Source organism: Anomalospiza imberbis, chromosome 19 (genome assembly GCF_031753505.1).
Source record: "Anomalospiza imberbis isolate Cuckoo-Finch-1a 21T00152 chromosome 19, ASM3175350v1, whole genome shotgun sequence".
NCBI classification, from domain to species: Eukaryota; Metazoa; Chordata; class Aves; order Passeriformes; family Viduidae; genus Anomalospiza; species Anomalospiza imberbis.
In genome coordinates, this window is record NC_089699.1 from 8596359 (window position 1) to 8619097 (window position 22739).

At 49.5% G+C, this 22739-nt stretch overlaps 1 protein-coding gene across 1 annotated transcript; it reads right to left on the reverse strand.

Annotated features, from left to right (window-relative positions):
- Positions 1–1246: 1246 nt before the first annotated feature.
- On the reverse strand, positions 1247–20924 carry CDR2L (cerebellar degeneration related protein 2 like). The gene is made up of 5 exons (XM_068209527.1): positions 20423–20924; positions 8081–8193; positions 6570–6718; positions 5506–5670; positions 1247–4010 (listed from the first exon to the last, which is right to left on the reverse strand). The coding sequence occupies exons 1-5, from the start codon at positions 20499–20501 to the stop codon at positions 3125–3127; spliced, it is 1392 nt and encodes a 463-aa protein (XP_068065628.1). The 5' UTR covers positions 20502–20924; the 3' UTR covers positions 1247–3124.
- Positions 20925–22739: the final 1815 nt, after the last annotated feature.

Consider the following 22739-nt stretch of genomic DNA (forward strand, 5'->3'; position numbering starts at 1 on the left):
GCTCTGTAAATCCCTTGAATTTGTGCTTCCAGTGGCCCCTCCCTGTTTATAACAACAGGTGCCCTTCTGAAGTGTTATTCCAGCTGGTGAGAAGCCAGGCCAGATCTGATGGAACTGCACGTGTCTAAATGCCAGCTTTCAAATTCAGCATGGAACCAGACAGTTGACAAGCTGTGCCCTTATTGATCTTAATGCTGTGAGCTGAACACGGTCACTGACTTTGCCAAATTCTGAAATTAGGAATTATTTCCTGTGACATCATACTTTTCCTCATCCATTTTGATTGCATGCAGGAATTTTCCTTTCTGTCATGAACCATGAGGGTGTGCTGTTAAGCAGCTGCTGCTCTCTGTTACACCAGCTTCTCTGGCAGAGTGGTTGCTCAGCACTCTCCTGTTCCCTCTCAGTGGAGTTTTACAGCTTTCCTTGGTGTTCCAAAAGCAATTGGAAAAGTTTAGATCAAAGGTGGCACAAAAGGCCAGAAGATGCTTATTTTCTCCTCCTCTTATCACGGAAAGCCTCACTTAAGGCAGGAATCAAGTGACTCTGACTCACACAGTCAATCAGGACATGTATATATGGCCACTAATATTTTTGGAGGCAGAAGAAAATTGCCCTCAGCACTTTGCTGAACATGCTGCTGATACATGGCAGCTGTGCCTTTGTCAAGCCAAGTACTAAGATCATGTTACTTACATCAGTCATTTTTGGATTTGTGGTTTGCAAAAAAGGTCAAAAGAAAAATAGGATTTGAATTGGGAGCTTAGAAATTGTGTGGTTTTACAGAGACTTCAGCGCTGACAAAAGAGAGGTTTGATCGCATGGCAGCATTGGCAGTCCAAGTGCACAAAAATGTGTGTTATATAAATAATGCAGCAGAATAGTTCAGCATATTCTCTTTCCTTTCTGCAAGGGTGCCTGAAGCACTTTCTCGACCCAAATTGTACATGAAAATCAAAGAATTAACTCCTGTGCTGTTGTTAAAAGTAAAAAGAACTGTAAGTGCTGTGAGAAAATTGGTGTTTCTCTGTATTTAGAGGAGAATAGAGCATTAAAAAATATATTTAATGTGTTGTGCACTTAACTGTGATGCTGATCCACATGGGATTGTTTAAAACAGAGAGTGAGGGTGATTCCCTTCCCACACCGTAGGGCAAACACCGCCTGGCTTAAACCAACACCGCTGCAAGTGCCAAGTCAACGGGTGATGAACACTCCCAGGAAATCAACAATGCTTCTCTTGCTGTTGTTGTTCATTTTTATTTATTTTATTTTATTAGACAACTGCTTTCCATTATAAATAAATAAGGCATGAAGGTTCTCCATACTGTTACAGAGCTGGTAGCCACAGCTGTGCATGCAGCTCCTGATGCGTCCGGGGCTGTGGGGCACCTGGAATGCAGAGTGTGGAAGAGAAGAGCAGTTGGTGGTTTTGAGGAGGAGACCTCTGGAGCAGGGGTGGTTTGCACATCACACTCCTGCCAACTTACCTCTGTGGTACTCAGCTTAACAAAACAGGGTGTTTTTGGGGGGTTTTCTGCATTAATTCCACGGGGAGTGAAAGAAAGGTTGCTCCTTGTAGCATCAAAGCCCTGGATGTAGGGGATAATTCCATTTGAACAGTCTTCCCCTTCCAAAGCCATATTCGCATTTCTTTCTCTCAATGTTGCAAAGGTTCCAGCTGTTGACTCAAGATTCTGGGATGTAAGCTGGTGAAAAGAGAATCCAGATGTAGCTGATGGTTGCTCCAGGCGGGTACAGAGCAGGTTGCTTACACTGAACTGCTGGGTTTTGTGGCTCAATGCTCAGGGTGTTGCCTAAGCTGTAGTGAGATGCTGCTTCTCTGCCTAAAATGCATCTGACTGTACAAGGTCATCATCTAGTTCATGGAAGCTGGAAGCTGGAAACTGGTGATTCCTGAGACTGCAGTGGCCTTTTGGCTGCGTGTTTGCATGTCTGTGGAAGCCAAAGTGAGGAGATTTCAGTGCTGGAAAGGGAACTGGAACATGAGAGGCGACAGTGTCTCAGCCAAGAAAAATTATTTTCAACAGGAAGCTGAAATCTGTCCTTGTGGCTGGGGAGATGTTTGGAGCAGGAGTGAGGGGTGATGTGTGATCCGTGCTACTGCCAGGGCCAGACTCCTGACCTGGGAGATGCTGCATCCCCTGGCTTGTGTGCGAGTCCCTGGGAGTCAGTTTTAAGCCCATGCAAGCTGTTTTTAAGGAATTTGCTACAATGGGACAATGACCTCTTGAAGAGCTCAGCATAGAGAGCTGGTACCCAGACCGTGAGATGAAAGTGTGTCTCTGATACTGTAATAGCACTTCTTGTCTCGCTATGGGAAAGCCCTGGGCACCAAGTTCCTACCAGGCATGGTGCTTCACCTGGGCTGAAATACCAGGGCAGACTTAAAGCGAGTAAATCCCATATGCCTGCAAGGTCTGAAGAGTGTGGACTGAAACACTGAGTGACGCTGATGGAGATGGAACAATCAGTCTTATGTTTCTCTTCAAGTTTTTCCAGTTGCAATAAGCTTGCATTGTAAAGAGCTGAAAAACCTGACTGATTAGAGAATGGCTTAAATAGCAAGACCATGCTGCCCTTTGGGGAAGGCAGAGATAGAAGTCTCTTGGGTTCAAGCATAGGTTCTCAGCCATAAAACCTAACTGGAGGACTGGGCTGCTGTGCTGGGGCAGCCCTAAAGTTGTGATGGCTTTCTGTTTTACTTTGAGGCGCTGTACTCCAGCTGTGGCAGGATGCTGGAGGACATCCAGGCTTTTGCTTGCAGATAATTGGGCTGTAGGACAAGCTGAAAAAGGGTGGAGAGGGAGACTGGTTTCTTTTCTTTCATGGTAGGGTTTACATTTCTGTTGTGATGTCTGGCAGCGGCAGTAACTCATGCAGAGATCCGTCATGTGGTTTCTGAATCCTCTAACTACAATGTACAATTGTCCCAATGGGTTGTCCAGAGCCTAAGCTTAAGAAAGTGAGTTGGGTCCCTGTGACATTCTCTTGCTTGCAGACCTCTCGAGCCTTCAAACAGAGGGGCCACGTGGCATTTCCTGGGGCTCAAGAGAAGACGTGGCCGTTGCAATTGCACGTGGGAGCTGCGGAGAGCCAGGACTCATTTGCTGCTCTTGTTTTTCACCTTTGTGGCGTTGATGTCTGCTTTTGTTTTCTGGATGCGGGAGAAGATCTCCTTAAAAAGAGCCTTGTACTCTGGCTGGCTCTGCTCCAGTCGCTTGTCCACAGCCTCCACGTGTTTGCTGATGGTCTTTTCCATGGTTTTCCGCTCTTCCAGCTCGTGCCCCTCTCCTCGGAAGTCCCTGAAGGAGCTGTCGCGGGAGATGGGCCGGGAGGTCTGGACTCCCGTGTGGCGCACGCTGTCCTTGTGCTGCCGGCACTTGCTGAGGAGCTCCTCGTACTTCTCCAGCAGGGCGTGGTACTGCTCGTCCACCTCGCGCAGGATGGACATGCCCCGCTTGCGCACGTTGTTGGCGTGCAAGGTGTAATTGCCCTCGTGCCGGCTCACGGCGTCCTTGGTCACGATGGCGTTCAGGGCCGTGTCGCTGCAGCTTTTCCGCACCGGGTGGTTTGGGGAAGGGGTCATGGATGTTCCGTGGCTTTTCCCTCCCTCCTCCTCAGACAGGTCGATGTAATCTGCTTCTGGGGCATTGTTCAGCGGCTCAAGGAGGGCTTCGGACAGGTTGTCCTCTCTGCTGAGCAGGTACTTCTTGACTTGTTTCATCTGCTGCAGCTCCAGGAGCTCTGCCTCCAGCTCCTTGATGCGCAGTTTGCAGTTCTCCATCTCGCACACCCGCTGCTCCAGGTCCGAGTACTCCTGGATAACCGAGGTGTACTCGCGCTCCACCCTCTCTTTCCGCTGCTTCTCCTGGTTCACCTGGGATCTTAGAGAGTTCACCATGGCTTGGAGACGCTCGTTCTCCCTCTCCAGCGGCTTCTGGTTGAATTCTGTGGAAGAGCTGTGGACCTGGAACGCATCCTCATACCTGAAAGAGGAGAAAGATGCTTGAGAGAGTCTGACCAAGCAGTGTGACCCATGAGGGATTTGTGTTTTATTGTTATGTAAATAGTTCCACTGATGTCCAAAAAGGACATGAGCTCATGGAGTGAGATGTGCCTTCTCCATGTGCCAGGAGACCACAAGGTGTCTCTTCTGGACACACAGGCAAATCTCTGTCCCACAGAACTTGCAGTTTTATTGGACAGCAGCAATAAAAGACAGGAGGACAATGGGATCCTAAAAGGTAAAAGACACATCTGGTTAACAGACAAGCCACCAGCATTGCAGGTGAAGCAAGAATGAATGCTCAAGTGCTACCAGTCTGAGCTGAAAGTAGGTGGCTTTGGATTTTTCCTGCTAGATCCATCAGCTGCTCTCTGCACCATGGAGTTCACCAACTACCCACTGCATATGACAACAACCCCAGACCCACCCAGCCAAAACTCTGAAGCACATGTGTCCGGGAGGTGCTCTAGAGGGAGTGAGGGAAGATTTACATGGCAAGGCAGAGAGAGATTTTTGATAGAGGGGCCTCTCCTTCATTGCCTGGGAAGTGATAACAAGCACTTCTTCCTTCTCTTCAGGAATTTGGGTTTTCCTCCTCAGTGAAGCACCCATGGCATCCTCTTTGTTTAGAACAGATTGGAAAAGTGCAAGCTCCATGGCTTCCCCTGGGAGGCACGGCTGTGGTGGGGGGTATTGAACAGATTTCAAGGCACTGAAGGGCAGCCTGACCTTCAGAGCCAGCTGTGGAGCTGCAAGGGGGCCCAAGGTCCTGTGGTAGGGGGGAGAGTGGGATTGGGGGACTGGGGGGAAAAGAACCACACGGACATTAAGTGGATTTTGCTGGGGGTCACGTTATGGCCTGATTAACATTGCTGCTGCAGTGAAAATGTCTTTGGTTCATATCCTCTGGCAGAGGATGCTTTCAGTTACAAAGTTTATTGATTGCTTATCTATTTAAAGAACCCTCTTTTGTGGACAAAGCTGAGCAAGAAATGTCCTCGTGAGGTCAGTGAATTAACACAGTGGCCGGGTTTTGAGAGGATTAAGGCTGCAGTAGTGCTGAAGGTGTTTGTACAGAACCTGGCAGCACATGGTGTATCTGCGTGTGTGACTGGTGTTCCTAGGGAGTGCTGGAGTCATGCAGCACAAAATGCACCATCTCAACAGGTTTCAGTGAGCCAGAGGTGCTGGTGCTGTGCTGGAAGGCAGCTGGAAAGGGAAAATGGGCTGTGCTGGTTTGGGAAGGGAAGTATCACTGTGCTGAGATCATGAAGGCTCTGCCTTGCCAACACCACCGTAGGCAGGTGGGTTGGTGAGAGGAACATCCTCCCTTCAGCTCCAGCTGGGGGTTTCAGGCTCTGATGCCCAACCTCTGTGTCTGAGAGGTTTCTGTGCACCCCCAGAGGGGCTCACCCACTGCCTCCCCTGTTTGTGGGGAGCAGTTTGGAGGGGTTGCCACAGCTAAGACTCTGTACCTGGGGCTGGAGCACAGCTCTTTAAGGCAGGGGAAGGTGTGGATGGTTCGGCGCCGCTCCCTCTTCTCCCTCCGGATGCGGAGCTGCTCCAAGCTCCGCATTTCCTCCACCTGCTTCTGCAGCTCCTCCACCTGGTTCTGCAGCCCCTCGATGGTTTCTGTCAAGCTGCAGAGAGAGGAGGGAGCACAGGTGAGAAATCAGGTGCTACAGGTTCCTAAAAGGTGTTTGTTTTCTACAGAGAAATCCAGTCTAGGGAAGGTGCTTTCAGTTTCTAGCATGTGCCCTGGGATCATGACAGCACTTATTTTTTGTTGGTCTTTCTCTGTGTGGTCACTCTTGAATGGGGTTGGTTATGAAAAAGGGACAGGGGGATTGATTTGAGTCCTTCTGTCCTCAAATCAGTTGGCTGAAAAAGTCATCTCTGGGACATAAACACTCTCCTGAAACATCTCTGCACTTAAAACAAGCATCTATTCCTTTTGTTTATCTTGTAGAGAAACACAGGGACTGGGCAGAGATTTTGTTTTGTTCTGTCTACAGATAGTTTGTAAAACACTCCACTCAGAAATTCCTTCTCCACACAGTTGTTTGTGATGCTGCATTACAAGGACATGGCTTAGGCTGTTGTTTCCAGGGATGACCTTGATCATGGGCTTGTTTTAGAAAAGAAATAATATTGATAAACTGGTGTTTCAGCATGGACTAGCCAGGGTTTCATGAGTTGCTGGATCTGTGCCTAGTGTTTCTTCAGGGCTGTGTGCTGGGGATCTCCCTGATAGGATTATGTGCCTTATCTCCAAGGAAAAGCATCTGAGGAGAGGCTGCTGTGCCTCTCTCCAGGTAGCTTCAGACACTCCTTTATCCAGCCCCCATCCTAGGGATGTCTGTGCTGTGGCTGATCCCTGCTAACTAGCATTATTGCAACACACTTGTGTTCTAAACATCTGCAAAAGTTGGCTGATACAAAAGAGAATGGCTCAAATAGCAATGAGAGGCTGCACTTAGGGGCAGGGGAAAGGTGAGCTGAAGGCTCTTGGATCTTGAAGATCCAGGGGGGGCTGTACCACTGGATCTTCTGTTGGGAAGTCTTGCTTTCCATCACGAGCTTCTGGTTAGCCAGCTCCAGGTCCCGCGCTGTCAGGTCCAACTGCTCGTAGACTTTCGCGTGCTGTTCGTTCATCTGCCGCAGCATCTCCAGCTGCTTGGTCAGGTACTGCAAGGAAAAGTGAAGCATGAACACTCCACATCCAAAAAACAGTTTTTTTCACAAGCAGAAATTCCTACAGCCTTTGCTTCCTCTGACAATGTGTTCTGTGGCTCTGCCTGGTTGAAGCCTCTTCCAGAGATAAAATATTCATCCCCCCGACCAGTGTAAATATTTTTGTGTCTAAAATACAATTGAACTTCCTCTGCCCTCTGTGAAGGGCACTAAACTCTATCTCTCTCTATTCAGCTGCTTTTTAATTCCCAGTACCAAAGAAAGCTGATATCCCTGGGACTGAAAGTTGACTGAAATTGGCCACTTGGTTACTGGATCGTCTGACCGATCGATTGCAGAAGCTGTGTTGCCTTGGGATTCAGGCTAAAACTCTGAGTCCATGAAATATGAGGAGACCTGTGGTTTCTGTGGATTTGCACACCCTTTTCTGTAAGTTTGCTATTGCAAAATCTTATCCTGGGAGGACTAGGAGAGGGGCATCTACTCAGGTGCTCACTCTCAGCTGGGGCCAGATTCCAGATCCTATGGTGGATGTGCTTCTGATGGGCTGCTGGAGAGGGAATGGCTAAATCCACCCACTAGTTCTCTCAAACATCAGCTGTCTGATCCCTGCAGCATCATGTGATGCTCTTGTGAACTGGCAGACCTCCTCTGCCCTGTGTCCCTTTATGTCGAGGGTGTCCAGTCTTTTTAAACTCACAGATCCCTAGAAGGTTTCCAGTGGATGAAAACCCTCCCAGGCACAGCAGGTTTAAGCCTCTAAGATCAGTTCTGTGAGCTCTCAGAAATACTGCCCTGACCCCACAGGATGCTTGAAATGGGGGTTTAGATTGCAGCTCTTGGAGAAAGAGCTATTTTATGCCTCTAACAAAGGGGCTGTGTTATGGGGGTGCCGAGGGGCCAGCTGGGAGCAAATGCAATTCTGAATCTCTGGGATCAAGGAAAAGCTGCAGAGAACAGAGAGAAGCGAGTGTGAAGGCTGATGGATGTGCAGGGGAAGGCCAAACGTGACCCAGATGCAGCCTGGTGCCAAAATCTGGTGTGCATATCTGGTCAGGGAGTGAGGATGTGAGAAAAGGGGAAATGCCAGTTAATAAAGGAATGAGACCCTCTCCAGGGCTGGGATGAGCTTTAATCCATCAACAGACTTTAAAACTCAAACAAACCTTAATCTGTCCTGCCTCAGGCACTTCCAGAAGATACTTCAACTTCCATGCCCCACGGTACATCCCTGCCTTTCTGCTGGCATCTGAGCTGCTGGCACTGCTGGAAGTGCCCCTTTCCCACCTTCGCCCTTGGGTGACAGCGGTGGCCAAGCAGCCCCTGTCCCCACCCCTGTCCCGACTGTGTCCCTACCTCAATCTCCTGCACTTGCTCCTCGTTGGTGGCATACATCTGCTGCAGGGAGTCCTCCAGCTCTTTGTTTCGCTCCAGCAGTGTCTTCCCCAGCTCTGCAGCCAAGTGTAAGTCTGAAAAGCAGAGGGACAAAGCTGCTGCAGTTCTCACAGCTCCATGTCTGGGTGTGGTGGGATCTCCCCCCACCCCAAAAAATGACCCCACACCGAGCACAGCAGCACATTTTTCATGGCATTGGTTTTACTGGCACGTTTTGACCTGGATGTATGTTCACAGAACATACAGGATCTGGCCTCTTGTCTTGCTGGGCTGCAGGAGCAAGGGGAGGCCGAGCTCAGGACTCTGCAGCTCCTCCATGCAAAGACAATTTAGTGCTTTGCTGGCTGCAAAACCCTCCTGCACCCCCTGCACCCTATAACCAGCATCAGCCCAGGATCTGGGCTGTGGCAGGTGCTCAGCATCTCCATCCCCTATCGCTGAGAAGGGCTCAGCACCCGTCAGAATGGAGCAAAGGGTTGGTAAAGCTCTGCAGGGCCTTGGGGATTCTCTCTAAATTACATTATTATCTCTAACGAAGGGAGTGCCTTGCCTTCCCTGTCAGCCTCCATCCATCACCCACTAATAGACTGACAGGAGTAATAAAACCCAGCGTGGCCCGAGGGGGCTGGGGGCACCTCCCAGATGTGCTGCCCTGGCAGCACTGCAGTAGCTAAATCCAAGGCTCTTTCCTTGGGGCAGCTCCAGGGAAAGGACAAGCTACTTCGTGTTCACTCTCTGCCACCTCTAAACGCCCTTAGGAAGCTACTGAAATAGTTGGACTTTAGGAGAAATGCAGGGAAAATAGATGTTGAGAGTGTGGTCAGTTGAAAATGCTAGTTTTGCTGCTGGGAAAAGGAAAAGCCTCCAGGCCCTGTGAATCCTGTGTTGGCCAAAGCTTGAGCACACAGGTGATGCTGTTTGTGAGGCTGAGACAGCACAGTTGGCTCTGAGAACATCCCTTTGCTTTCACAGGAATTGGTTGTCTTCTTAAAACCTGACTATGAGCAGGTGGGTTTCATTTTTCTTGGTGCTTCTAGAGGTAGCAGCTCTTAGAATGGTAGAGTGAAAATCTGACCCTAATCCTTCCAAAAGGTAAGGAAACAGGTCCTGGTGTGCATTACTGCTCTTTCTTTCTTTGGTGTGATTATCATGCAGCTGTAGGTAATTGAGGAGTGACAATCCTGCAGGGTGTGAGGGGACCTGGGTCTCCTGCCCTGGCATTTCCTTAGCCTGTTGTAATGCTCCCCTCTAGTCTGCATCTAATGATGTGTTCTGAAAAGGCTTTGCCAGGACTCAGAGTAGCTATAATTTTCTTCAGTGGTTCATTTGGTCATGCAGTTGATTGGGAAAGAGGGACGTTTGGTCACTAAGACAAGAAGAAGGGGAACCAGGACTCTTGAGATGCATTCTGAGCCTGGGAAAGCCCTGACCTCTCACACATCACAAAATGAGGCTCACGCTGACCTTGAACACGAGGTCAACACCCTCCTTGCCAGGGGGTGAGCAGCAGTGCTGTCAGTGCCTGGGATGGGGCTTTCCTGATGGATGATGCTGTGCTGTGAGATGTGCTGATATGTTACCAGTTTGTGTGTTGCCTGTGTTTCTTTCTGCTGGCTCCCCAGATGTGGTGGTGCTAACAGCTGCTCAGTATGTCCTCGAATCTCCCCTTTCCATGGGAATGTGCTCTCCAGCTGTGCCCTGCATTGCAGGGTGTTATTATTAAAAGGGCTGTGACCTTTTTAATTATAATCCTCTTCGTTGCACAGTGACCCAGTCTGAGGGCTGCAGTCGCAGCTCTCCCTGCAATCAAGTTATTGGCACGTTTCCCCGTGGACAGACCTCCTCCACCTCTTTGGGTTTTTCCAAGCACCAAATTTCCCTAGTTTATAAAGTGCCCTTGGGAGACCCGAGTGTTTGCTACACCAGCTGGGGCTGGGGGAACAGCCAGATGCCAGCAGAGATGAAGGATAATTTGTGCCTTTAAGCTGCTTGGAACTGTGTTTAATGTCAGCACCACCTTGCCAGAGTCTGTGATGTTCCTGGAGAGTGGCACCTTGGAGATCACATCCCTGGCAGCAAGCAGGGCCCCGATGTGGAGGTGTGGAGTGAGAGGGCTCCGTGCTGTGCTCCAGGTAATGAGTCAAGTGTGTCCCCGTCCCTGTGGATTACACCAGTGCTCTCCCACCATATGGCATCCAATTTAATCAGCTGGGGTTGAGTTAAGTGGATTAGGCAGTGCAAGATCCTGCATTGTAATTTAAAGGGCTCTGTCAGCAATAATTTAATGGGGGAAATGGGCAGTGTTTGGGGATGAGTGGGAAAGAGGAAAGAATGGGGCTTGGCTCTGAGGAGGAAATGGTGCCTTTCCATTTTGAGCATAAGGGCCTGGGAGACTCCAGGCTTGAAGGACATGGGGGAATTGCTTCTTTCAGTGTCTTTTAACTGTCCCAGTCATTGTCACACACACTCCCTCACTCTCTGCCTGCCAGCCAAAGCATCCTTGGTAATCCTGTCTCATTCACCCCCTTGTGCCTGAGTCCTCTTCCCCACCTGTTGGTCCCCCCAGCTTATGGGGCTGGGGGGAGGGGGGGATGCTGTGGAAGTGCTTTAATGTCGTCTTTAGACCAGATCCCTCTTGATCTTTGTAGTAACTGTGGCTCTGCATAGGCTGAGGGAGCACACAGCTCCTCTCCACAGGGGCCTTGGAAACCTGAGGTTGAATGTGAAATTTCACCAACTTGTTTGAGGGAGAAAAATAACTATTTAGGAATTCAGGAATCCTTTCTATATAGTACTATGGTTTTCCCACAATTTTTTGTATTCCTCTTTGCTTCTCCACTGTCAGATCAGCCAGCCAGTGCTGAAGGACTTGCCCTAATTTAGCAGACATGCTGATGCCTCCCTTCCCCCTCCCCTCTGGATGCAGGAGGAGAAATAAAGTGCTGTGTGTCTGCTCGATGTGCCCATCCCTCCACATCCTGCCTGTGCTGAAGGCACCACTGTGAAATGGCCAATGCTCAGCTTCAAAAATGGGGTCTTAATGCTGCCAAATCCTATCAGGAGAGAAGTATGGATGCAAACTGTCCCGGGCAGCACCAGCCTGGCGCCCTCTGGCTCCCTGTACTGCAAGCACTGACGTGACCCTTCTAATTAACACCAGCCAACGAGACATGCCGTGTCCCCAGACAAAGGGCTGTGTCTGTGAAGCAGGGGAGGGAGTGTTGGAGGCTGCATTTCTCTGAAAGCTTCGATGGGAAAGGCCTCTTAGCAAGGAGGGTGTGGATGAGAAGAGAGACCATATGGTGGGAAGGGAACAGGAGCTGAATCCAAGCAGAGGAGCAGAGCTGGGCAGAACATCAAGGAGCCACCATCCTGGAGCTGCAGAGATCAGCAATAGCAGCCCAGCAATAATTCTGCTACCTCTGTGCCACTGAGGAAACTTGAAAAAAACCCATCCCGATCCAAAAGCTGTAGCAGGTTGCCTTTGATGGAAAGAGGCTGAGGGACAAACTGCAGGCTATTCCCTCATGGCAGCATCCTGTGGGCAGTGCTGGCACAGGCAAATATTCCCTGCATGGGGCTGTGGCAGAGCTGGATGCTTCCCCAGCCTTGCAGCGAGGCTCAAAGAGGATTTGGAGCTGTTTCTGTCTTTCCAGTGCTGGCCTGCATCTGTTTGAGCAGAGTACTCTGCCACAGCCCTCTGGAGGAGTTTCTTCCCTTCAGCATCTCCTGGTTGTGACTCTGGGAGAGCCTGGTGCCAGGCAGGTTTTGGCTGCTCTTGGCTCGATGATGATCTGGTAGCTGTTCAGATGCTCTTCATAAATGCAGCTTTCTGGAGGAAGCCACCATCTGGTGCAGCTGCTTTGGACTTCCCCCTGTGATCTCTCTTGCAGTGAAGGATTCTCATGTTTAGGCTGTGACAGAACACACTGGGTCTGCTGCACTTGGTTCCTCACCTTTAATAAACCAGCCCTGTCCCTGTCCTGCAAAGCCAGCAGCTTGCAGGGGGCACAGAAGTCCTTTGCTGTGTGACATAGATGAGCAAGTGTTTATGGATTTGCAGGTCCTTTTCAGCTGAGCATGTATAAAGGAATCACTTGTGGCCCCTTCCTAAATGTGGGGCTGTGGAAAGGGCTGCTGTGTCCTGTGCTGCACATGGTGAATGCATCTGCTGAAGAGCAGGGAGGAGGGTGGGGAGGTCTCTGGAGGAAGCTCAGGGTGCTTGTGAGTTGATGGATGGGGTACATTGAGAGTTAAGAACTGATGTTTAATGCTGTTGACGTTTAATTTAATGGCATTTGCTGTCTGCTCCATTACACATGGGTACTTAAAGTCAAGGGTGGGTGCAATTATTCCTTTCAAAGTCTAAATGAATGATGCTCTGCTGGTTTACCCTGGGATAGGGTATACTTGCTACTCATTTATTTTTCTTCATAGTTGCAAGGCATTGTGCTGTCTGGGTATATTACAATGAAGATCAGCTTTTGTATATCACTTACTGCCAGCCAGAGCTTCCAGAGAGTCACCAGTGTTACTGCTGAAATGTGAATTCCTCATTGCTTTTACACTGATGTAACCCAGACATTGCTGCTCAGTTCAGCTTTGCACTTGGTGTTCTGTGTGTTTTTGGGGAGGATCTTCTATTTTGGTCTAGTGGTGTGTTCCACAAAGGCAGGGCTTACTTTGTAAAATAGCCCCAGTGAAGCAGGTGGGGAAAAGCCTCTGTTAGGGCTGGGTGAGAGCAGTCAGGGTGGCTAAGCCCCTGGCAGCACAGCCGCCTCCTCCTCCTCCTCTTCCTTCTCCTTTTGAACTGTGGCTCTTGCTTGGCTGAGCACATGTTGGTCACACTAGCATTTTTGTTACCCTAATGAGATTTGCTGGATTTCCTGCTTGGTTTGGGTTTTTTTTCCCCTTTTCTTTCTCTTGTGTAATCTATTACGTGCTCCTGTACTGCCTTTGGCTGTGCAAGTGTCTCTGGTGGGGGAGCTCAGGTGGTGGCAGAGGGGTGTTTGGCAGTGGGTCAAGGCAAGCCCAGTGCACTGAGAACAGCTCCTTCCATGGTATCTTGAGCCCCCCATGGCAAAAGTGGCATCACCAAGGAGTGGAAATCCCTGACAGAGGGCTCAGGGACACACTGTCTGTACTGTGCTGTCCTCCAGCTCTTTCAGCACCTACTGCTCCATTCTTTACCTTCTATATTTTTCAGTTCTATTTGATATTTCCCCTATCAGCTCTTCTTTATTCTTCTCAGATGCTCACCAGACTTTTTAATTTATGCCTTATCTTTCTTCCCTCTTATCATCCTGCACTCCAAATTCTCCCCTGTATATTAATACTTGAGAGCCAGGATGGTCACCTCTGCTTATGAGCTGTGTCTCTACAAACACACACAGAGCAGTCCCATCCCTGTGCCCACAGCAATTGCTGTGCCTTTTGCCAAGTTCTTAGAGCATGAGAACACAGAGGATGTTATTAGACCATGGCTGAGGGCCCATCTGCATCTTTTCCTGCTGTTCTCTTATCTAAACGGCCTCAGTGCCTGTGTTTGCCTTATAGGCTAAAATGGCTTGAATGAGCTTGGTGACTGGTGGCTCCAAGGCTCTGATAGTGCACCTGGATCAGAATGTCCTAAATAAATATATACAAGTAGGGCTATTGAAGAGAAGGAGTAAAGAAAGAGGAGGGAGAAAGGGAGCCAGAGCTTTCCCGCGTGCGCTCTTCCCCCGGGCACCAAATCTCCAACTAATTAATTATGTTGGGTTGCAGAAAACTGTGAATAAAGGCTTCTACTTTTATAAAGCTAAAGACACAGGCATGTGGATGGCTGCCATGTGGCAAAACTCCTCTACCCTGTGTATTTTGGTGACAGGAGGTTGTAAGTGACCCAGGATGGACAAGGAGGATGAGCACCAGGGTGCTCAGCACAGTGCTGTGCACGTGCAAAGCCCCGAGCAAAGGCGCCCTGTGAAGGACAGGTCACCGTGCTCACGTGGCAGGGGATGGTTCCCACAGTGCAGGGCTGCCACAACCATGTCAGTTCTCCTGTCCTGCTCCTGCTCACACAACATATTCCCCTACTCTGAGCTGTTCCCAGCTGACTCGGATGCCCTTGCTCCCCTCTTGCTACAGGGAGGCAGGTGGAACCACTGATTCTGAGTGATTTGGACACTCAGGACACTCAGGGAGCAACAATTCCAGCACAACTGTCAGTTTGCAGCTGTAGCAGCCCCCAGGAACCCTGCCAGCACTGCCACTGCTGGTTACTCCTGTCTGCTACCTCCTATGTCCAGAGGCATACCAGTATAGAGACCTTTCTCCCATGTGTTACAGCTAAATGCGGGAACAGCCTGACCCTCTGCAGCAACGCCAAAAACCTGCCCACCTCTTCTCCAGCAGCCCTTTTTCTTGACTTTGAAGAAAAGTGTATCACCTTGCAGGGTGCTGCCCCACTTCTGCTCCCTTCCCATCTGCAGCTGGGGAGTTTAGGAAGCCCTGTTCCTCCAGGTGCTCAGCTCACAGCCCAGCTGCCTTGTGCCTGGCTATTGGCACAGGCTGCAGATGCTGCCCGTGTGGGAAGAGATCCTGACCTCAGATGAGTGATCAGTGCTGCTGCACAGGAAGAACACAGGGCTGTAGCCTTCCAGTCTGAGTTTGCAGGGAAAGGGAGTGATGAAATACTTGATGTACTCTCAAAATGATGTTGGGTCCACCACTAGGCCTGAGCAGGACGCAGAGCAATTCTTCTTTTGGGGGCCCAACACCAAATCCAGTGTCCCTGACACAGTTGTGCTTCAAAGACCCAGGCTCGTGGGGTGTGCTGTGCTGCTCCTTGCTCTGCCTCCTCCTGCAGACACTAGTGCTTGGCCACCGCCTCCCAGTTCAGGTGCCTTCCCAGGACTCAACGCTTCCTTGTGGACCAAGAAAACTTGGAGGATGGCATGATCACATCCTTGCTCCAACTGCTGGTGCTGCAGCTGCATATTTGGAAGGGGCCAAGAAGCATGGACCTGGATATTACACACTTGAAGGTCTGAATTCTTTAGAGAGGAAGCAAATTAAGTGAGCAGGGCCAGGGCAGCTGCACAGACTACAGAAACTTCCCAGAAAGCTGCAGAGGAACAGTCTGTTTTAACCATTAGAACTGTCACTTTTTGGAGAGATGATTTATAACTGTTTGTTAAATACACATGGAAAAAAACCAAAAAACAAACTGCAACATAAAATCCCTTTGAAATTCCCAGCTGTGCAAAAAGCAGCAGTTGTGTAACATCTGGTCTCCTTCCTTTGGGGTATTTTGTATTGGAGATATTTTCCTAAATTCTTGGCCCACATATCACACAGTATTTTTGGGCAGATTAAGTAGAAGCTTTGGAAACCCTGAAATTGTGTTTAATGCGTGCACACAGATCTGTTGTAGCGAGATGAGGTGGGAATTTAGCACTGTGCTGCTCTGGGAAAGCCTTTTGGGAAAGGAGAGAGTGTGTGAGTGCGGGAGTGAGTGAGCAGTGCCTTATCCTGAGTGCTGGCACTGCTTTCAGCAGGATGGGACCCTGGTGCTGTCACTGCTCTAAGTAGTCCCTTCCTGTCACACTGAGTCAGTGCATCCACCCTGGCACCAGCCAGCCCTGCCTGGTACAGGAGCAAAGAAAGAGGATTGGAAAATGCTGGGGTGGGGGGACAGGCTCCACATGCAGGGTGTTGGTGGCAGGTGCCTTGGCTCACAGTCCCTCAGGCTCAGAGCTGCTGGGGGAAAACGTCCTTCAGGATCCAGACCATAAATCCTTTGTGCATGGCCTTGCCCAGGAGAATTGCCACTGTTAGCTAATTGTTTCAGGATGGAAGATATGGAAAACTCTGATTTTTTTTGTTTGGGGTTTTTTTTTTGTTGTTGTTGTTTTGTTTTTGTGGGTTTTTTTTCAGTTTTTTTTTTGTTTCCCTTTTCCCTTTCCAGCAGTTCCTCTAATTCTGCTCCCTCCCACAGCTGGAACTATGTGCCTGGGCTCAGCAGATGTGGAGAGGAGCTTCTAGTCTCTCACTGAAAGTTGCTGTGTGGTGCTTTCTTGGGCCCCTTTTTGGCTTTCTTGCGCCCTTTTTTCTTGCTGCCTTCATGTAACGGGGGAATTTTCACTCTAGGAAAATACATCTATATATAATCTTCCCTCCCCCCCACCATATTTGGAATCTCTCATCACTTCTTTAAACTAACCTGTCATCTTATTTCCTTGTCTCCTGTGACTTTTCTAGTCCCTCTTGTCATTCCTAAGCAGCTCAGCAATTAGCCACTGAAAACTTTCCACTTCCATAAGCTACCTGCTGTACTGCACTGCTAAATAAATAAGTGGCTCAGCTACTGCAGGCAAAGCTCTGTCCTTCTGGCTTGCCTCTGGGGAGGGAGGGATGGAGGGAGGGAGGGAGGGTAGATAACTGCTGTGCTCCTGGAGGACAGGCAAGGTGTGTGCCTTGTCCCTGGACTGCTGGGATACCTGCCTCATGAGGGACAGAATATGAGTTTCACCAGCTCCCCTGTGCAGTGAATGCTTTGGGCAAGCTGACAGTGGATTGCAGTGCTCTGGACTGGGTGGTGCAGGTGTGGGTGCTTGTGGGTGCCAGCATGGATCCCCTGGGCTTACCCCAATGCCAGGATCTGGTCACTGGAGCACTGGTGACCCTGTGTCTTTACACGGATGAGTTGGGAGTGGTGCAAGCTCAGCACCTTGTGTAATTTTCCTTCTTAGTACTCAAGCAATCAGATGCTTGGCAAGAGGAGGAGGAATTAAAAAAGATCCTTAAATCTGGAGACCTTTAGAGGTCACAGGTGTAATGTCCTAAGCCTGCATTGCAGATGGTTTGGCCCAAACGTTTCTGTGGCTGCCCTGGAGGACAATTGGTCTCTCAGTGGCAATGAGGTGATGTGCTGGTTTTTGCACTCCCTCTGGTCCTGCTGCCTATCTCAGAGCAGCGAGAGGCTGTTCATTGACATGGGAGAAATCATCCCACACATAGAATCCTAGCATGTGCTGAGTTAGAAGGCACCCATCAGGATCATCAAGTCCAACTCCTGACCCCATGCAGGACCCCCGAGAAACCCCCATGTGCCTTAAGCTATGGTTAGGTCCATAAGAAGGGTGGCTTTGAGAGGCCTCCTCTTGGGTTGCACTCTGCTCTGAGACCTGAATGCTGGCAGGGGGATAGGGAGGCTGGGAAGATCAGGGAATGCAGTGGCATGACTGCAAGGAGGATTCATCTTGTGAGATTGCTGCGGGTGAGATGAAGGCTGGAAGTGGCTGGCAGAGCTGCTGGGTCTGTTTGGATCCAGATGCAACTGAGTTGGCACACAGCCCTCCCAAACACAAATGCTCCTGATGAACAGGAAAGGTGCCTCCACTTATCCACAGCTCAGACTCTCTAATTTTAGCTCATTCATTCTCTTGGGGTCTGGCTGCACGTAAGCCCTGTGCACAGGATGTGATGCAACTGTAGCCACATCATCAATTCACAATGGCTGGAGAAAGGTTCACCAGAATTTTATCCTGGTTTTAACACTTAAAGGCACAGACTCCCTGGCCCACAGAAGGTGGCTGGACCAAAGCAGCACTGATATCTCTTCATGCTTACAAAGCAAAAAGTTAAGTCATGGTATGAGGGAAATGCAGCTCCATTTTTACCACTTTTCTCAAATCATAAAGCCTTCCCAGAGGGAACATCATTGCAAAGGATACCTCACAGGACACCACTGCTGTTACCATGTCATTGCTGGGTCCTGGCTGGGACTTGAGTCTCTGCTTCTGTGTGCTAAGGCATCCTGGTACAATGCCTTGAGCCACAGAGTGTTACAGTGTGCAGGAAACAGGTAAAGGCATCTGAAAGGCACTGGCTTAATCTGAACAAGGCTAGAAGGGCCTCGAGACTAGGGAACAGATCTTGCTGCTTCCAAAGCATGTAGTAGATGCACTCTGTTGCTGTGGACACTTCAGGGGAAAGAATGAGTGATTGGGATGTATTATTTTGAAAAAAATAGTTACTTTGGCAAGGTGAAGCTCATGGAGGATGAAGAAGAAAGTAACAGGTGCTTGGTGTGGAGCTGGAGGCATGATTTCCACTCTGGTGCTAAAATGGTTAATTAACATAATCATCACAGAGCTCCCAGTTAAGCCATCTGTTGCTTAGCAAACAGTTTTGGATGTAAATGTAATAAATATTTGATGATGCTGTGAAATGATGATAAAGGCCCAGCAACCAATTGGTTCATGGAAGAACCTTCTCTGCTCTCCTAGCTTGGATTGTTTCTTGTTTCTCCCACCCTTGCTCCTAAGGAATGGTCTTTAAGCCTCTGCTTTTGTCCTCTGCCCTCTTGGTACTGCTGCCAGGCGTGGGTTTCTGTGCGACCCTGGGCTCTTGGCATGCCAGTGCTCTTAGTAATGCCTCTAATCGTGCCACACTGGATGTCTTGTGCTGCGCTTCCACCCCCCATTCCCAAACCAACGGCTCCACGGCTGTGCCGCCACCAAAGACCTCTGGGTGTCATGCAAAGGCACAGTGCATGTGGACAAAGTCTAGCACTGTCCTTTGTGATGCTTTGTGCATCATGCAAATTAATTACGGCTGTAATTACCCTGTAGAACCTTTCCATTTGGCTGATTCCAGTTAAAGCCTTCCCACATCTCTCCTTGAGTTTGTGCAAGCCTGTGCAGACCCTATTTATATACAGGAGGCTGCAAACCCACAGCTGGGCTTTGTTTTGAGTGTGTGTTTTCCTCCAGTTCTGTATGTGCTCAAAAGTGGAGCCTGTACCCAGCCTCAGTCCATCATCTGGAGACAGTCATTCTGTTTTTAGGCTGCTGGGACAGAGCTGGGAACCTGGCCTGCAGTGGGAAGGTGCTCTTATTGTTGTGAGCCAGCTGTACGGTGCCAGTGCTGACTCATGAACCTGACACCAGGGATAACGCTAAAAATCAATTGGTCCCACGTTGTTCAACACTCCCTGTATTCATCCCTAGTTCTGCGGTTCCTCAGTCTACATCCCACCCCTGGACCAGTGCCCAGGCCCCTTGTGAGCCATGGGAAGACGTCACCCAGAAATGTGAATTTCTGAGCATTCAAAGGCTGCACTGTTTATCCAGCTGATAGCTTCATCTCCATGCTCTTGGCTTTGTTTGAGTGTTGTGTTTCAAAGAACAGGGCCCAGTATCCCACTGCTTCCTGTTAATTGAGAAATTTGGGTTAAAGCCCAGCTGTGACAACCCCTGGGGGGCTGGTTATCATTCCTTGCTGGGCCCCTGTCCTGCAGCTGAAGTTGTATAAACTTCAAATCATGACATAATGTACTGGAGAGATGGTGGGCTGAGGCACTGCGGCTGGACTGCACATCCCTGCTGACAGTCAGCTGGGAAAAGCAAATATAAAACTGTACCTATAGCACAACATGCCGGAGGGGAACTGTGTTCAGGTAGGAATAATTTTTTGCTATGCATTGCCATCTCAGTCCCGTTCATTCCTGGGCCACTGGCCTGAAATGGGACTTCTTCCAGTTATTTACTTACTGTGTGTTGACTCAAAATATTAAGATAAGGAAAAAAAAAAAAAAAAAGCTCCAAATACTCACAGACACCAACCGTCCAGTCTTAGGATAAACATTCCATTGAACTAGGAATAGTTACTTCAAAGCAAACTACAAAAGTGAACGTTTATCTTCTAACAATGCTTCTTTTGCTGTTCAAAACTTGGCCTTGATTTTTTTTTTTCTTCTCCTCCCATATTTCTCCTGATATTATGGCTGATTGGAAAAATCGCCAGAAACAATTAGGTGACTAAGAAGCTGATGATCCCTTTGGATTTGGGCTTGGACAGCAAGAGTTTTTGAGACAGACTTTCAGCATCCTTAGCAATACATTATTTCCCATATATTAATTTCTAACTAAAGTGCCTGGTTACTCTACCTTGGACGATTCTGAAATAAAAGCAGCATCATAACTACCCCTGTTTGATTCTGCCTGCAGCAAGTTTTGTGGGGAACCAGCTTCCTTGAAGATGTAACACAAAAAATTATTTAGTGCCCTAGTGTTTAGGACAGCTCTGGGCTCCCTGCCTCTATCCATCAGCTTTAAACTTTCCTCAGCCAGGACAGTGGTTTGGAGCAGCGGAGCCGAGATTTGCCGCTGCAGGATGAGGCGCTGGCTTTGCCAACCAAACAGCAGTCCAGAGAGAAGGTATCCCAGCCTCCCGTCCCGGGGTTTGCCCGTTTTCTTGCCTGCGCATCCTCTGGCCCACCATCCCTGGCAGCTTGCGGCGTGCCCCCATCCTTACCCTGCTCCAGGTCCTGCTGGTCGTACCAGGGCTCCTCTTCCTCGCTCTGAAACTCCTCCATCCTGTCGGCGCTCAGCATTTAGCACCAGCGGCCCGGGGAGACGCGCAGCATCCGCCGAAGGGGGCCCTGGCTCCTCCGAACCGCGGAGCGGGATGGATGCGGGGATACGGGCAGGGATGCGGGCGGGGATGCGGCCTCGGTGCCCCGGCCGGGCCGGGAAGGAGGAGGTGGCACGACGTGGCAGCCGGTGCCTGGCCGCTGCCCCGGCTCTGCGTGCCCGGGGGGACGGCTTCCTCCTGCCTCCAAGGCCGGGGGGGGCTCCGGAGGAGGGAATGCAGCGGGGACGTGGCGGCCGGGGCGGGGGGGCACGGCTTGCACAGGGCTGGGGGATGCACAAAGGAAGGAAGAGGGCCCGGCGCAGCCAGGCAGATCCTCGCTCCGCAGCTCGGTGGGGACCTCTAGCATGGAAATGCTGCAAAGAAAACCGGCGAGAGGGAAGGGGGAGGCGAGGCGAGACCGGCCTCCTTCGCCTCCTTCTTCTCCGCCTCCTCCTCTCCGCCCAGCCCTGCCGCGGGGAGCGGAGCGCGGGGTGCCAGGGTGGGGCTCACCCGGGCTGCGAGGAAGGGGAGCTGTCCCGCAGTCCCCCTGCTCTGTCCCTCCCGGATGGGAGATCTGCCAGGAGCGGGGCTTGCGGCTGGAATGCCGTGTCTCGTCCTTGCCATGGGCTTCAATGTGACCTGGGGACCTCTCAGTGGGGCTTTCAGTGCCTTCTCTGCCCTGCTGGGTTTGTGTGGGTTGTTCTTCAAGAAGATCATCCATTGCCCCTTAGCTGGGGCTGCAAAAGGGGACACCCCATACAAACAGCCCCACAGCATTTCTTCAGTGTGGTGTCTTCCTCCAACCCTGTGTTGTTTTGCACTCTGATGGGAAATCAGTGCCTCTGATGCAGGTTTCTCTTTCATTTTTCTTATCTTTGTGAAGGATGGAATGAAGTTAAAATGCAGGGAAATCAGGATTTATAGAGTCCTGAGGAGGAAATTAGTCTGTTACATATAAATAAATTCAGGAAAAAATCTTGGATTTTGGTGCTTGCTTTCCACCTTAATGGAATAAGGGTTTGAGATGGTGGTCTTTCTCCTAGCTTGGAGTTTGGCATAACGGAATTTATTTGTGCTTGTCAGCCCTGGAATCTGTCAGAGGTTCTAAGATCCAAATCAACTTCTGTGACAGTAACAGTGTGTTTAGATAATGTGTTTTTTTGGTGGTGGTGGTGGTGGGATTTTTTTGTGGTTGGTTTTTTTTTTTCCCCTTCTGTGTGATGGAACTCCAAAGATTTAAATTTGATTGCATTACCTTGCAGTGGTGCCTACAGAAAAGGCAATATAAAGTGTCTATGCAAGAGCAGCAGACTGTGCATCCAGAAAAGATGGGATTTGTGTCAGAAAACTATCCAATCCAGCAGTGACAGGCAGCTGGGTGCCCCGAATGACTAAAGCAAGGGCTAGTACTCAGCTCTTGTGTACCGCAGCAGAGGAGGGGGATGAAGATGGGAATAAGAGAGGAATTATAGACTATTCCTCTCCCCTTTTCTCCTCATAGACATCTCCATCACATATACACATTCTGAAAATTCAGTGCCTGCCTGGAAGTCATCTGCTTTAATACAGTCACAGACCAGAATCAAGGAATCTTTTAAACTTGGCATTTGTAACTCAGCAAACATAATCAAGCACTTGTGGTATATCTGGGAGAAAGCCATCTCTAGGTCTTAGATCTTTTTCTAAGCAATTTTAATACAGAAATGGGAAAATCTTAACTTTGTTGTGCCTATTGAAGAGTCATGTGGACTTAATGACATACCTCAACTTTTGGTCAGCCCTGAAGTGGTCAGGCAGTTGGACTAGAGTTCTTCTATTATTTGTGAGAAATAATTGCTTTTCAGAAGTATTCTGTTCTTAACAATTTTTTTTTTTTGTAGCCATATTGAGTACTTGGATGCAAAGCCCCAGGCTGTTTGGCAGCAAAAGCCAGATTACATGATTTTGTGAAAATATTTTTTTCCTGTAGGTTTTACCGGAATGTCTCAGATCTGATATGTCACTCAATCGAATCAAACATCACTCCTGTGCAGGTTATATGCCAAAAAATGAGAATTCCCACAGTCTGCCCCAGCTGGAGAGTCAGCACACTGCTTTCTTTTGCAGAACGATTGGAATTACCTCACTTTTTCTGAAGAAAGGTTTGTAGAGCTGAGCATGTGAAATGTAACTTAGGGACACCAAAAAGACCTGCTTGCAGTTCACAGAGCTGCTCAGA